At 44.9% G+C, this 15,234-nt stretch overlaps 1 protein-coding gene across 2 annotated transcripts in view; it reads left to right on the top strand.

The window, feature by feature from the left end:
- pkd1a (polycystic kidney disease 1a) overlaps positions 1-15,234 on the top strand; it is a 239,617-nt gene that overhangs the window by 189,873 nt on the left and 34,510 nt on the right. For both annotated transcript variants that reach the window (XM_072481591.1, XM_072481590.1), the window contains exons 30-35: positions 2,923-3,133; positions 3,991-4,117; positions 8,468-8,581; positions 10,146-10,186; positions 12,195-12,397; positions 14,401-14,509. In XM_072481591.1, the coding sequence (XP_072337692.1) occupies positions 2,923-3,133; positions 3,991-4,117; positions 8,468-8,581; positions 10,146-10,186; positions 12,195-12,397; positions 14,401-14,509 (805 nt within the window). The remainder of the gene's footprint in view (positions 1-2,922; positions 3,134-3,990; positions 4,118-8,467; positions 8,582-10,145; positions 10,187-12,194; positions 12,398-14,400; positions 14,510-15,234) is intronic.

Below are 15,234 nucleotides of genomic sequence, written 5' to 3'. Positions count from 1 at the left end.
TCCTCCACATGCACCCAGTCAATACCCCTCAGGATCGCCCCTAAAACAACCCTGAACATTTTTGGATTGGATTGGATTTGTTTATTGTCACGTGTACCGAGGTACAGTGAAAAATATTTTTCTGCGAGCAGCTCAACAGATCATTAAGTACATGGGAAGAAAAGGGAATAAAAGAAAATACATAATAGGGCAACACAACATATACAATGTAACTACATAAGCACCGGCATCGGATGAAGCATACAGGGTGTAGTGTTAATGAGGTCAGTCCATAAGAGCGTCATATAGGAGTCTGGTAACAGCGGGGAAGAAGCTGTTTTTGAGTCTGTTCGTGCGTGTTCTCAGACTTCTGTATCTCCTGCCCGATGGAAGAAGTTGGAAGAGTGAGCAAGCCGGGAGGGAGGGGTCTTTGATTACGCTGCCCGCTTTCCCCAGGCAGCGGGAGGCGTAGATGGAGTCAACGGATGGGAGGCAGGTTCGTGTGATGGACTGGGTGGTGTTCACGACCACCCAGTCCATCTTGCGGTCCTGGGCCGAGCAGTCGCCATACCAGGCTGTGATGCAGCCCGATAGGATGCTTTCTATGGTGCATCTGTAAAAGTCTGTAAAATTTGAAAGGTTACACCCCCCTTTTCTGAACTCTGTTATGATCCCACCAATTATTATGATCTTAGAGACCAGTAACATTTGAATATTATTTTACAATCCACAAAAGGGGGAAGCAGTGGTATAGTGGCACTGTCACTGGACTAGTATTCCAGAGACCCAGGGGACTTGGGACCCGGGAGTGAATCTCACCACAGCAGATGGTGAAATTTGAATTCAGTTCATTTAAAAGTCAAATGTTGACCATGAAACCATTGTGAATTGTCATAAAAACCCACCTGCTTCACCAATGTCCTTTCGGAAAGGAAATCTGTCGTCCTTACCTGGTCTGGTCCACATGTGACACCAGATCCACAGCAACGTGGTTTGACTCTTAAATGCCCTCAGGGATGGACAATAAATACGGGCCCGGCCAGCGATGCCCACATACTATGAATGAATTTTTTTTTAAACGCGTATTCACTAAGAGAGTAAAAAGAATTCTACCGCACAAGAAAAGAGTGTGACTACTGAAAGATAAACTCCATCTTAAATAGTCAGCTATGTTAAAGATAATAAAATTGTACTTAACTCAGTTACTTATAACCTAAATCAAACTCTTTCAATCACATTCAATTTTACATTCATTAGACCTAAACCCTTGGAAGATTGACCATTTGATCTTATTATTGATTTGAAGATTTGTATCGGGGTTGTGATTTCTTGGGCCTTCCACTTACTTCTGGCAAGGTTATCCCTTCAGATCTCCTCAGCTGCCCTACTGGTACAAACTCCACGTTCAACACAAGCATCTCCAACACCTTAGTATAGCTGTTGTTGGCCTTTTTCCCCCCTCTATTGCTTATCTCCCAAGCAACCTGGTTACATGATCGTTTACTGAAAGCCAGCTACTTTACCAGAAACCGTATCCTAGGGCAAGGCTTCCGGGGTCGCGAGTTGAGACTTTGGGGTCTTGGGCTCCAAGGATCAATGGTTGCTGTCAAGCTTGGACTGATTTCTGATAGCTGCTTTAAACGCTTGTCTTTTAACAATGGACTGTTCTGGAAGGCCCAATTCCTGCTGCTAGAAAAGCCCTGTTTTTGGAGAAATGCTGCCATTACATCAACTCCCTGCATGCATAACTCCTGTTCCCAGCTGAACAAGTGAATCCTACACCCTCCCTGATCAACAAGGGAAGCTTTCCCCACACTGCTCAATAACTCTTGTTAAACCTCCCCCAAAGTTTTCACTCTGAGATCACACAAAGCCCGAGGCATTAAGATTTGGTCACGCCGGGAAAAGGTTTGGGAGCCGTCACCCCAACAAAAAATATAGCTTTTAACCCCCAAAAGCACGTGGGTCGTCACAGCTCTCCAACCAAAGCAACCAGTTCTTGTCTATCTACCCTGTCACGTCATATTAAACACCTCAATCATACAACCCGTAATCTTCCATACTCAAGGGAAAATACCTGGTCTATTGTGGTTAATACTAAACTGTAACTATGTGAAAGGTCAGTGATATAGTGGCCTAGTGAATGTCAGGAACAAGAGACCTGTAAAGAAAAGTAGCTCACTCGAGGAAACAGATTGGATATAGTGGCCGAGTGGTTATGTGAAGTGGTCTAGAAATCCAGACAAACAAGAGCAAAATCCTGTTTGGAATCGGAAATAAGAATGGAAAATGCGGAAATACTCAGTAGACCTGACAGCATCTGTGGAGCGAGAAAAACAAAAGAGTTTTGGGTTAATGAGCATTTCAGTCCCGAGCATTTTGGGTTTTCATTTTCGTAATCCAGAGGCCTGCAATAATGATCCAACAACGTAGGTTCAAATTCCATCACTGTAGCTGGGGAATTTAAATCCAATGGACTGAATAAAGTCTTGAACAAAAAGCTGGTATTTGTAATGGTGAGCATGTAACTACCGGATTGTTCTAAAATCCCCATCCGGTCCCACAAGATGCTCTTTAGGGGAGGAAATCTGCCACTCTTGCCCAGTCTGGCCTACATGTGGCTCCAGACCTACTGCAGGTTGACCCTTAGCTGCCCCCTGACATGATCTAGTAAGACACTCGGTGATGTCACCGTCACCTTCCCAAGGGTAATTAGGGATGGGAAATAAATGCTGGCCTCGTCAATGACACCCAAATCACGTGAATGGCTTTAAGATTTGTTTTGTTGTTTGCAAGACATTGTAAGATACGATCAGCTTTCATAATGGGGACAACGTCCGTGGGGTCGGTTTCTTTTTTGACCAGCTGTTTCTGAGGCTTAGGCTGGATGAACAGGCCTCCGCGCTGATTCTGTGGTAATGTTATTTGCATTTCCCTGTGCAGCGGAGGCCAAACTGAAGGAGTTTTCCCGTATATTCACGGCTGAAATCCAGAGAGGATTCTCGGAGGGGCACATTTGGCTTTCCATCTGGGATCGTCCACCTCACAGCTGCTTCACCAGAGTGCAGAGAGTAACCTGCTGCCTTGTGCTAATATACCTCTTCTTCTGCGCCGGTGCGGTGTGGTATGGAATCGTAAGTGATAGAAGAAAAAGGTACCGTTCATCCTTCTTTATTTTAACCAAATCCCCTTCCTTCATTGCCCTGAGAAGTGGTGGCACTGGACTGAACAACTGGATTTTCCTTTGACTTGCCAAGCTGCTTCAAAGAGCGTTAATAGTCAATCGTCATCGCGCAAGACTGGGTTGTGGGGGTGACATGTTCCCTTCCCTGAAGGAAACAATTGACCAGTTGGGTTTTTAAAGGCTATTTGGCAGCTTTTCTGGTCATTCTCTCTGGGGTCAAGCCATAGCTTTGCCAACATTATTGACGTCCATTCACAGCTCGGTGTGCTGGGGTTGGAACTCACAACCTGCGTAGGTTGATAGTCATCTGGATTGATATTCCAGAAGGTTACTATTACACCACAGAACGGCTAACCAGGCGCATATTTCAATTATAGTCAACTGTCATATTTCGAGCAATTCTTCTGAGAAATGCGATTTAATTCTGTCGTTGCTGAGGCAACAGGAGATGTATGGATGCAATTCCAAGTGCTCTGCCCTGTCATTAATTTATAACACCTGAGGCTTGGTGAAGAACTCTATACCTCCCACTGTCCATCTCAATGCCTCAAATAAATGAAAATGGGAATTTCCACTGCTATTTTGTACGGGTATCATATTAATCAAAAGCACCAGACTCTCCCATTTTCAGTAAATGTGAGGATAGGCTTGCGAATCAATTTGCTTCCACCCCAGCTTCCACCACACTTTAATGGAGGGAGTCCCAGATTTTCACTGTGCTTTGTGCGGAAACAATGCTTCCTGATTACACTCCTAAATGGCTTTTTCATGGATCGTATATTATGGATAAACAAATAATTGTATGAATATATGAACGTATTTTCCAGCAATGTTCCGATTTCAACATTGGTTCCTCTGAGTGGAGAGAGTGTAGCGGCTGGCATCGTATCCAGTATAATCATTTATCCAGTCTATCTAATCATCATTTTGCTCTTCCGCAAAGCTCGGAGCAGGGTAAGCTCAAACATTGCTCATTTGGAATGTAATCCTTTCCCGCTATGAATTGAATATCTATCATATTGTCCCAGGTTTGGAGTCCAATGTCACCTTTTGTGAAGGAGCTGAGTAATAGAAGAGACTCCTACCAAGTATCATCGATGCTGCGCCAATTCCCTGGTAGAGACAGTGACTCATGATTATAAGTTTAGGTGTCGATTCTGACCATCCAATTCAGTGAAGGTTCCCTCGGTTGATACCTTGGATGGGAGTGTTATCTTACGAGGAAAGGTTGTACAACTTGGAGTTTAAAAGATTGAGGTGATCTCAATGAAACATATAAGATCCTGAGGGGGCTTAACAGGGTGGATATTGAAAGAAGCGTTCCCCTTGAGGGAGAGACTAGAACCAGGGAACACCATTTAAAAATAAGGCAGAGATGAGCAGAAAGTATTTCTCTCAGAGGGTCGTGAATCTTTGGAACTCTCTTCCCCGGAGAGCGGTGGAGTCAGGGTCAATTAATATTTTTATGGCAGAGGGAGATAAATTCTTGACTAACAAGGGAGTCAAATGATATCAGGGGTATGGAGTTGAGGCCACAATAAGATCAGTCATGATCTTATTTGGAGGCAGAGCAGGCTCGAGGGGCCGAGTGGCTCACTCCTGCCCCTAATTCGTATGTTCATATCTGACGATTCCTGCGCCCTTGAAGTTTGCCTACTGTAAATGCCTGTGGGCTCGATTTGAATAGCAGGGGTGTGATGATTGATCAATGCTCTGGATTTTTGCTTTATTACCTTTGGGGATCAGGATATACTTGCCCACAACTTGCCCCCTAGTTATTGAATAAATGTACCTATGAACACTGCAGAGACCCAGTCCAGTTCACAAAGAGGTTTCACTGTTTTAACCTTGGGGCGCATTATTGTGCAAGTAGATATAATGGCCGCTCCCATGGAAGAAGACCCTGAGATTGACTACGGGAGCAAGTGATGCTGCTGGATGTGAGAAGATAGTATGACAGAATGAAAAACACAGAAGGAGGGCATTCAGTCCATGATGCCTCAGCGGCTCTTTGGTGGAGCTATCTAATCGGTCTCACTCACCTGCTTTCTCCAAAGCACTGTTTTCCTTTCAAGTATTTAGTTAATTCTGTTTAAAATTTACAGAGAAAGTGTTTTCAGGCAACATATTCCAGGTCCAAACAACTCACTGGGCGGAATTCTCCAATTTTGAGATTGAGTCCCGTGGTGGGGGTGGGAATGTGGACTCTTTCCCGCAGTGGCGGACGGCGGAAAATCACGCCAAATTACCTGGCCCAAACCACATTAATTATGTGAGTGTTTTACGCCATATTAATTGGCGGGCCAGGCCTGGATGGTGCGTAGTCCACCATTGTGTATGAGCACCATATTGAAAAGGCACCCAACCTCACTGATGTTGAAAGAAGGTGGACCACCTGAAAATGAACCTGGATCTCCATGAGCACTCTGGGACCGGAAGGTGGATCTCCTGAGTACGAAGCTGGATCTCCAGGAACTTTCTGAAGCTGGAAGGTGGACACCCTCCTGGACACCGAACTGGGAACACCTGCAAATGCATCTCCTACCCACTGCAGTGGTGTTTCAGGGTAGCAGGCGGACTCCATGCCAAACTCCGGAGGCAGCCCCAGGCATTGTACAGAGCTGTGCGTCACGTTGTTCCGAATGTGTTTCACACTGATGTGTTTTCTCTCCGATATCATGGGGAATCTGTCGTAGGTGGTTGGGCCTTCATCACCAGTCCACATCCAAATGCAGCAAGACCTGGACAATATCCAGGCTTGGGTTGACAAATGGCAAGTTACATTCGCACCACACAAGTGTCAGGCAATGACCATCTCCCAACAAGAGAGGACCTAACCATCGCCCCTTGACATTCAGTGGCATTACCATCGCTGAATCCCCACAATCAACATCCTGAGGGTAACATTGACCAGAAACTGAACTGGACTCGCCCTATAAAGATTGTGGTTACCAGAGCAGGCCAAAAGCTAGGAATCCTGCAGCGAGTAACTTACCTCCTGACCCCCCAAAGCCATCACAGGCACAAGTCAGGAGTGTAATGGAATACTCTCCGCTTGCCTGGGTGAGTGCAGCTCCAACAACACTCAAGAAGCTTGACACCATCCAGGACAAAGCAGCCCGCTTGAATGCTGCCCCTTCCACAAACGTTCAATCCCTCCACCACCAATGAACAGTGGCAGCCGTGTGCACCATTTACAAGATGCACTGCAGGAATTCACCAAGGTTCCTTAGGCAGCACGTTCCAACCCACAACCACTACCATCTAGAAGGACAGGAGCAGCAGATACCTGGGAACCCCACCACATGGAAGTTTCCCTCCAAGTCACTCACCATTCTAACTTGGAAATATATTGGCCGTTCCTTCACTGTCGCTGATCAAAATCCTGGAACTCCCTCCTTAACAGCACTGTGGATGCACTTACACCTTGGGGACTGCAGCGATTCAAGAAGGCAACTCACCATCAACTTCTTGAGGGCAACTAGCAGCGGGCAATAAATGCTGGTCTAGCTAGCAACGCCCACATCCCTAAATTAATTTTTAAAAACTGCATCCCATTAACAGGATGCAAATGAGGTTCAAGTCAGCCTCTGCTGGACTTTCCGACCCTCCATGGCAGGGACCAGCGGAAGATCCCGCTGTAGATTCACGCTGGAATGAAAGTGATTTCCGGTCCTCCCGCCATATTCTCCCAGTGGGGGAGTGGGGGGGGAAGCTTGGGAGAACTCCCCCCACTCTGTTAAAAAAAATGTCCTCGTGCCACCTCTGTTCCTGTTGTTAATCACCTTAAACTTGTGTCGTCTCATTATCGGCCCTCCTGTATCTACAAAAGACCGGAATTTGTAACCCTATCATAACTTGAGGGAACAGTAACCAGCAACCTGGCATCTAAATTCTCTGGCTGGCTTTTTTTTTAAACTTCCCTTTGCTTCGCAATCAGCGGCCTTCTGGGAGTAAGGGGAATATAGGAATATGGTGGAAAACTAAGAGACACCAGCCTTGGTATAAGATATAATAACTTGCATTTTTAAAAAATAATTCCAATTAAAGAGCAATTTAGCGTGGCCAATCCACCTACCCTGTACATCTTTTGGGTTGTGGGGGTGAGACCCACGCAGACATGAGGAGAGTATGCAAACTCCACGCAGACAGTGACCCGGGGCCGAGATTGAACCCGGGTCCTTGGCGCTGTGAGGCAGCAGTGCTAACCACTGCACCACCGTGCAGCCCTATAACTTGCATTTATATGACCCCTTATTGTGTAGCCAAGTGTTGCTCTGTAAACAAAACGTGACAGTCAATGTACACACAGAAAGTTAGGTGAATGGTTAGGCTTTTTAATAGAATGGAAACCGACAATCTGGAAATATTCAGCAGGTCAAGCAACATCTGTGGAAAGAGAAAACCAGAATTAAAGTTTCAGGTCGATGATCTCCCGTTCTTTATTTGAAAAATGCAGTGGAATTTTTACATCCTTCATCTGGAGAAAACCTCAGTTAACCACCTCCTTGCAGGATTTCTTTTGTGACAGAGGAACAAAGAAAATAAGAGTATGAATAGGCCGTTTGGCCCCTCGAGCCTGCTCGCCCATTCATGGAGATCATGGCTAATCTCCTACCTCAACACCATTTTCCCGCAATATCTCCATCGCCCTTGATGTTTTTAATATGTAGAAATCGATCGATCTCGGGTTTGAACATGCTCAGTGACTGAGCCTCTGCAGTCCTTCGGGGTAGCAAATTCCAAAGTGTCACCACCCTCTGACTGATGAAATTCCTCCTCAACGCAGTCCTAAATGGCCTACCCTTTATGCTGAGACTGCGTCACCTGGTTCGAGACCCTCCCCAGCCAGGGGCAATCATTGTTCCCCTCAAGTCCTGTAAGAATTCGGTATGTTTCAATGAGGTTACCTCTCATTCTTCTAACTTTAGTGCACAGAATGTATTTGGTCATGTTATACTTCAGCAAAATGTACTGCTCTGTTAATGCACAAGTCAAATTAAATCCTTTGCTCCCACTGGTGATTTCAATGAAAAAGACTTTAAGCGATAAAGCCACATCTAGCTTAGTTGATATTTAATTGTACTACAACAGTCATGGGAAGGTCCTTCCAGAGCAATGCCGTTGTCTTCCCTTGGCACTACTGTCTAACACATCCCATTACCAAGCATTTACTGTCTAATCAGAGGCAGGTCAAGAAACACATTCCAGTAACGTTGTGAAGTTATTTTAGAGGACAGCTTTCAGACAAAAACTGGGAATGATGCAATTCATGTCTGGCCAATGTTTGTTTGATTTCCATAGGTAGCTATGAATGATCCAAGTCAACTTGAATCAAACGTGCTGGAAATCGATGATTACATCAATTCCTCGACAGCAGGCAGCTCCTTCTTGACCTTTGCAGAGAACCTGGAGGAGGTAAATCAGCGGCTTTAGTCCACTGTGTGTTCAACAACCAGTGGCCTTACACATGAGATAAACCAGTTGATGCCATCCCTACTAGGCTGCGCTATCTCTCAATACATCTCTTCAAGTGCAGCACCCGCCCCTTCAATGACAGAAAGACTTCCATGGCCACTTTTGGAACGCACAAGCACCTTGTGCTAATGCCCACCGCATGGAGCTATTGATGCTCAAAAAGTCCAGTTGCATCTTTTATTTTGAAGCAATGTGCTATTTTCACAGAAACAGGAAGTGGCAATTCAACCCTTGAATCTGCTCTGCCATTGCATTAGCTCATACCTGCCTAAACTTTAGCTCCTCAATACCCTTACTACCAAAACCCTGACAATCTTAGTTCCGAAATTTTCCAGTTGACTCCCAAATCAACAGCATTTTGGCTGGGAACGAATCCTGGCCTAGCTCTAATTTTAAGGTTATGCTACTTTTTTTCTGGACTCCCCCACCAGAGAGAATAATTTCTCCCTATCCACCCTATCAATTTGTTTAATCATCTTAAACACCTCAATCAGATCACCCCTTAACCTTCTCGACTCAATGGGATACAATCTTCATTTATGCAACCTGACCTCATAATTTAACCCATTTAGCCATATGAAATACTTCATGACAAAATATTTGACAGACGTTTCCTGATGAGCAAATCAGGATATTTATCTACATGATAGTCACAACACCCTGTAACTTGCATTGCTCTCAGGTATTTAATCAGCTGCTCCAAAAAGGCAAGTTCATTCTCTTGGTGTCTGTCAGTTGTGCTACACCAAAATCACTGACAAACGGTGTAAAGATGCCTTTCATTCATATCACAGTTCAACAGTTGTTCATGAAGTCAGCTCCCCTGTAAGGGAGGAGCCAGGAGGTTGAGGGTTCAAATCCCACTCCAGAAAATCAGCCTGACACTTCCAATGTGATACTGAGGTGATGCTGCACCGTCAGAGGTACTGGGCAGCATTTTCTGACCGGGCCCGACCCTAGACCGGAAACTCCAGCCCAAGGTCAACACACCTATAGATGGTCCACCAAATATTCCGTCCTGCCCGTGATGATTCCCTTGGTGGGCAGAACTGGAAAATTGACCCCATTGTCTTTCAGATGTGACATTAAACCAAGGTCCCTTTTTCCCAGTCAGGTGGATACATAAGATCCCCGACGGAATTTTTGAAGAAGAGCAGTGTCCTGGACAATATTTACCCGCCAACCAGCATTGCTCAAACAGGCGATCTGGTTATTTGTCTCATTGCTGCTTGGGAGGTGTTGAAATTTCCCAAGCAAGACTTGGCTTCACTCTAAACTTGAGTTATACTGCCATGCCTGGAGGGCGCCTTGTGTGCTTGGTTTTACTGAGCTCATGTGAGATTGGAAAATACGACACAGCTGAAAGAGCTTTTGCCCATCGCCAAGTTGACCTCTGAACTACACCCTAAAAAGTGCCCCTGAAGAGGCCTTCCCTTCCTTCTGTAATTCTGGGTATTCTTTTAGTTGGTATTTTTTAAAGATTAATTTTCTTTTGTTAATCTAGGATTACAAAGAGAAGCTGAAGTCCGAAATAATTGCCAAGAGGTTAGTTTGTCTTGAATATTAATCTCAGTTATTTCTGGTCATTGCTTTTCTATCAAGTTCCTGTTGAGAAGAGACTCATCTCCCTTAAGCTTCATACGTTTCTTTCGAGGAGAAAACAGTTTGGTTGTTAAATGTACCACACACTACGCCATGAGATCCACAAGTGGTCCTAGGTCTGCATAAACTAGTTTCAACTGACGCAGGAGAGGGTGTTACATCTGACCATAGTTACTTGGACAAAAGTGGGAGAGAGTGGAATTAGTGAGTGCTCCCACTCATTTCTGTGCAGTTATCACGAGTAAGTTAGGGTTGCTGAAATGGACAGGACCAAGCTTGGCCTAGTGGCCATTGGACTCAGGGACACAGCTCCCCCACATGGAGAGTTCCATTTCGGATGAGGTCCTGGCTCCAGAATCGTAACCCTGGTAGACCCAGCTCCCACCTGGAATGTCCTATCTTCTCCCTGATCTGTTTACAAAACTTTCAGATGACCAATTCAGCAACACAACAATGGAGGGGGTCACATTCCCCCAGGGCACTTTGTTCAGGTGTCCATTCCATCCTGGTGAGGAATAACCGAGTGACTATCAGACAGCTGACTTCGTTCAGGTCATCCTAGAACCATTCCTGTACACCTCCTGACCTCTGTCTCAGAATGGATTGGCACAGATACAAAGGTATTTGTTAAAAATAATAATTTTATTAATTACCGTCTGCATTTAAAATTGCAAAATCCCCTCATCCGCTGCTATTTCTCCTAATGCAGAATTTCTGTTCTAAAAGCGGGAGCGAGCATCAAATTATCTCATCCAATAGGGCTTTTATTTCACTTAGTGTTAGTAAATTCACAGTTGATGGGCAGAATCATAGCCAGGGTCCTGTCATCTCCTTCTGGTGAAGCCCTCATCCATGCCTTCATTACGTTTAAACTTGACTATTCTAACACACCTCTGACTGGGCTCCCACCTTCTACCCTCCATCAGCTCTCTTGCCTTGTCTTAACTCACACTAAGTTCCATTCACCTATCACGCCAGTCCTTACCGGCCTACATTGGCTCCCAGTCAAGGGACACCTTTATTTTCAAATTCTCATTCTTGTTTCCAATTCCCTATACGGCCTCACCTCTCCCTGCAATCTCTTCCAGCCTCAGAGCTCTCCGAGATATCTGTGTTCTTCTAATCCTGGCCTCTTGAATATCCAATGTGCTTCAACATTGGTGACTGCACCCTCAGTTGCTCAGGTCCGAAGCTCTGGAATTCCCTCTTGAAACTTCTTTGCTTCTTTACCTTGTTTTTCTCCTTTAAGACACTTGCTAAAACCTCCTTCATCTACCCATCTGTGGCACGTAGCACAGCGGTTAGCACTGTTGCTTCACAGTGCCAAGGACCTGAGTTCGATTCCCGGCTTCGGTCACTATGTGCAGAGTCTGCACGTTCTCCCCGTGTCTATGTGGATTTCCTCCGGGGTACTCTGGTTTCCTCCTACAAGTCCCGAAAGACGTGCTGTTAGGTGAATTGGACATTCTGAATTTTTCTTCCGTGTACCCGAACAGGCGCCGGAGTTTGGCGGCTAGGGGATTTTCATAGCAATGTCATTGCAATGTTAATGTAAGCCTACTTGTGACACTAATAAAAATTATTAATGGCTCTTTATGTGGCTCAATGTCATGTAGTGTTTAAAGCTGCTCCATTGAAGCCCCTTGGGATGTTTTGCTACATTAGCGGCACTAGATGAATATAAGTTGTTGTTGAATCCTGACATCTCTGCAGCTACATCTTGCAGCAGGACAGTGGTCAGGTTCATTTTTATTTCCCCCTTTACCTTGGCCCAGATTATCTGAGGCCAATGATATTGTTTCCAGTCATAATTGTTCTTAATTTCTGGACTTGTGCGTTTTCTTTTCAAGAAGCTCCCAGGAGGGTGGCTCGTGTTTATGTTGGCAATTCAAGTGGTTTTTTTTTGTTGCTCGAATTAATGTAATTGATGAGACTCCTTGTTCACCCACAGCCTGCCAAGCTGGCCTGTCTATGATAGCATGACGAACTGGCCCGACTTGCTGAATGACCAGTCCATTATCGGGAGTAACATTCGAAAGCTAAGGAGAGGCCGTGGAACCCGCCACCTCGGAATAGAGACACAACTGAGTTCGGACGATGAGCCCCTCTCGCTCGGTTTCGATCAAGCCAGGAGCAAATGCTTCTCGGCTTCAGGTAATCGTTTATACCGCCGCAAAATAATTGGCCTTTAGTGAGGGGGGACTCGAGGGCTCCTTGAGGCAGTAAAAGAGAAAGAAAGGGCTTATATGTATCTGTGGCACCTTTCACAATCTCAAGACGTCCCCCCAAAGAGCTTTCTAGCCAGTGAAGCAGTGCCTTTGAAGTGTAGTCCCTGTTGGAATTTAGGCAATTGGTGCAGTTAGTTAGTACTGCTGCCTCAGCCCCGGGTCACTATCAGTGTAGAGTTTGCACATGGGCGGCACGGTAGCATAGTGGTTAGCACGACTGCTTCACAGTACCAGGGACCCGGGTTTGATTCCCGCTTGGGTCGCTGTCCATGCAGAGCCTGCACGTTCTCCCTGTGTCTGCGTGGGTTTCCTTGGGGTGCTCCGGTTTCCTCCCATAAGCCCTGAAAGACGTGCTTGTTAGGTGAATTGGACATTCTGAATTCTCCCTCAGTGTACCCGAACTGAACAGGCGATGTGGCGGACTAGGGGCTTTTCACAGTAACTTCATTGCAATGTTAATGTAAGCCTACTTGTGACACTAATAAAGATTATTGTTAAGAAATACAGCAGCCAATTTGCACACAGCAAACTCCCACAAACAGCAACGTGATAATGACCAGCTCTTACAGAAAGCATTTCAACACAATGGTTTCTAAATATTTAGACAGGTTAATGACTGGTTTATTATTTAGCAACCTCTGCTTATCATATTAAGTGCCTTTCTTCAAGGCCCCTCCCTTTTTAAAAGAACTTGCAAGGAGACAGATTCTGTTTTTTTTTAATCTAATAAAATTCCAAGAAGCGTTTTCTCCACGTTCCTTTCGCGGAGAAATGGTCAAAAAAAAAAGTCCAGAGACAAACATGTGGGTTGATTGTGTGATCAATCACTCCCAGTAAGGAGCATGCGATTCAGTGTGGAATCACAAAGGGACATAAGAAATAGGAGCAGTAGGTCACTCGACCCTTTGAGTCTGCTGTGTCATTCAGTAAAAATCATGGCTGATCCTTGACATTGACCACGCTTCCCAGCCCTGTCTAAACAAACCCCAACTATTCCTTGATCTTAGCATCGAAGATAATTGCTGTATATTTTACTATTAATTCCTGAATATTAGTTAGTAAGCACCCATTGAACATTACACGGGAGGCTCCAATCTGCTTCATCTCTATACTGTGAACTGGCCCTCTTGTTCTATGCCTGTAACACAACAGGAATATTTTATCATATCCACATGTAATCATTTTGCAACTACAAATAGGCCAACAGTTCCAGAAAACAGAAGCAGATGCACCCTGTATTGAACCTTGGTTAGATTAAGGAGTACTGCATACAATTATGGTCGCCATATTATAAAAGAGATATGGAGGCACTGGAGAGGGGACAAAAACGATTTACAAGGATGATACTAGAAATGGAAGAGATATACCTATTAGAAGGAAGAGCTGGATTGAGCGGTGACCTAATAGATGTCGTTAGAATTCTGAAAGGTTTTCGCAGAGTGGATACAGAGAGAACATTTCCTATTTTGGGGAAGAGCAGAACTAGATCAATCTAAGATAGTCGCCACAAAATCCAGTTGGGAATTCGGAAGAAAGTTCTTTACCCAGAGAGTGGTGGGAATGTGAAACCGGGAATGGTTGAAGCGAGCAGTGTAGATGTACATCAGGAAGAGATCAGCCATGAGCTGATTGAATGGTGGAGCAGGGTCGAAGGGCTGAATTGCCCACTTCTGCTTCTAATTCCTATGTTCCTATTGAAGCAAAGGGTAAGAAAGCATAAGAGAGAAAAGGAAATAGAGTTAGGTGAGGAATGGTAGCATGAGACACAAGTACAGCATAATCACTGGCATGGACAGGTTTAGTGGAATAGCCGTCCTCTGTGCTGTATTTATAGTGTAATCCTGCATAGTGTAATATGCATTGCTTCCATTCCTACTGGAGCAGTAGAAAGATATTTCCATCTACACTTTGACACATTTTTTCCATCAGATGAACACCTGATACAAAGAATTAACTTTGACGGAAACCACGAGGTGTCTACCTCCTACGACAGTGGCAGGGTCTCGCTAGATGCTGAGAGTCACTTAATATCTAACCTGTGAGTATGTTATGAAAATATGTCCCGATCTCACCAAATGACAATGACTTAAGGATATCTTCTCAGCTGGAATATCTGATCTTCCAAACAGAAATTATTGTACAGGAACTGTGGTGAATGTATTACGGCAACCATTCACCACTGTATTGCATTGTACTATGTTGTTGCCCTTGTGGGCTCCACCTATGGACCATTGTATCACATTACACCACACTGTATCATGTTGGTGCCCTTGTGGGCTCCGGCCCTCGGGGGAGGTATATAGATCTGCTGCCCTGCAGGCGGCTCTCAGTGCAGAGCAGTCACAGGCAGGCACAGTTCTAGCTGATTAAAACCACTGTTCACTTCAACTCTCCGTCTCGTGTGAATTGATGGTCGCATCAGGAACAAAATGACCATTGTTTTCCAAAATACTAGTAGATGCAGGTCCAGGAGAAGTTAATATTCTGAGCATTGAAAGCTCTCTGCTAACACAGCTAGAGTTTGGAATTTCCATGGGGTAGATTTTCAATGTGGTGCCTGACATAAATCTGACATTGAAATCAATAGGAATGAATTTCCTACATGGGTGATGTAGTGTAACGTACTGGTACTAATAACGCAGAGGCCCAGGCTAATGCTCTGGGGATATGGGTTCACATCCCACCTCAGCTGTCGGTGGAATTTAAATTAAATTAATCAAAAGAAAATCTAGGGCATGATTTAAGGCGCCAAAAACCCATTTT

The sequence above is a fragment of the Scyliorhinus torazame genome, chromosome 17, assembly GCF_047496885.1.
Source record: "Scyliorhinus torazame isolate Kashiwa2021f chromosome 17, sScyTor2.1, whole genome shotgun sequence".
Lineage (NCBI taxonomy): Eukaryota > Metazoa > Chordata > Chondrichthyes > Carcharhiniformes > Scyliorhinidae > Scyliorhinus > Scyliorhinus torazame.
The sequence above is the reverse complement of the archived record's forward strand: the minus strand, read 5'-3'. Positions and strand labels throughout refer to the sequence as shown.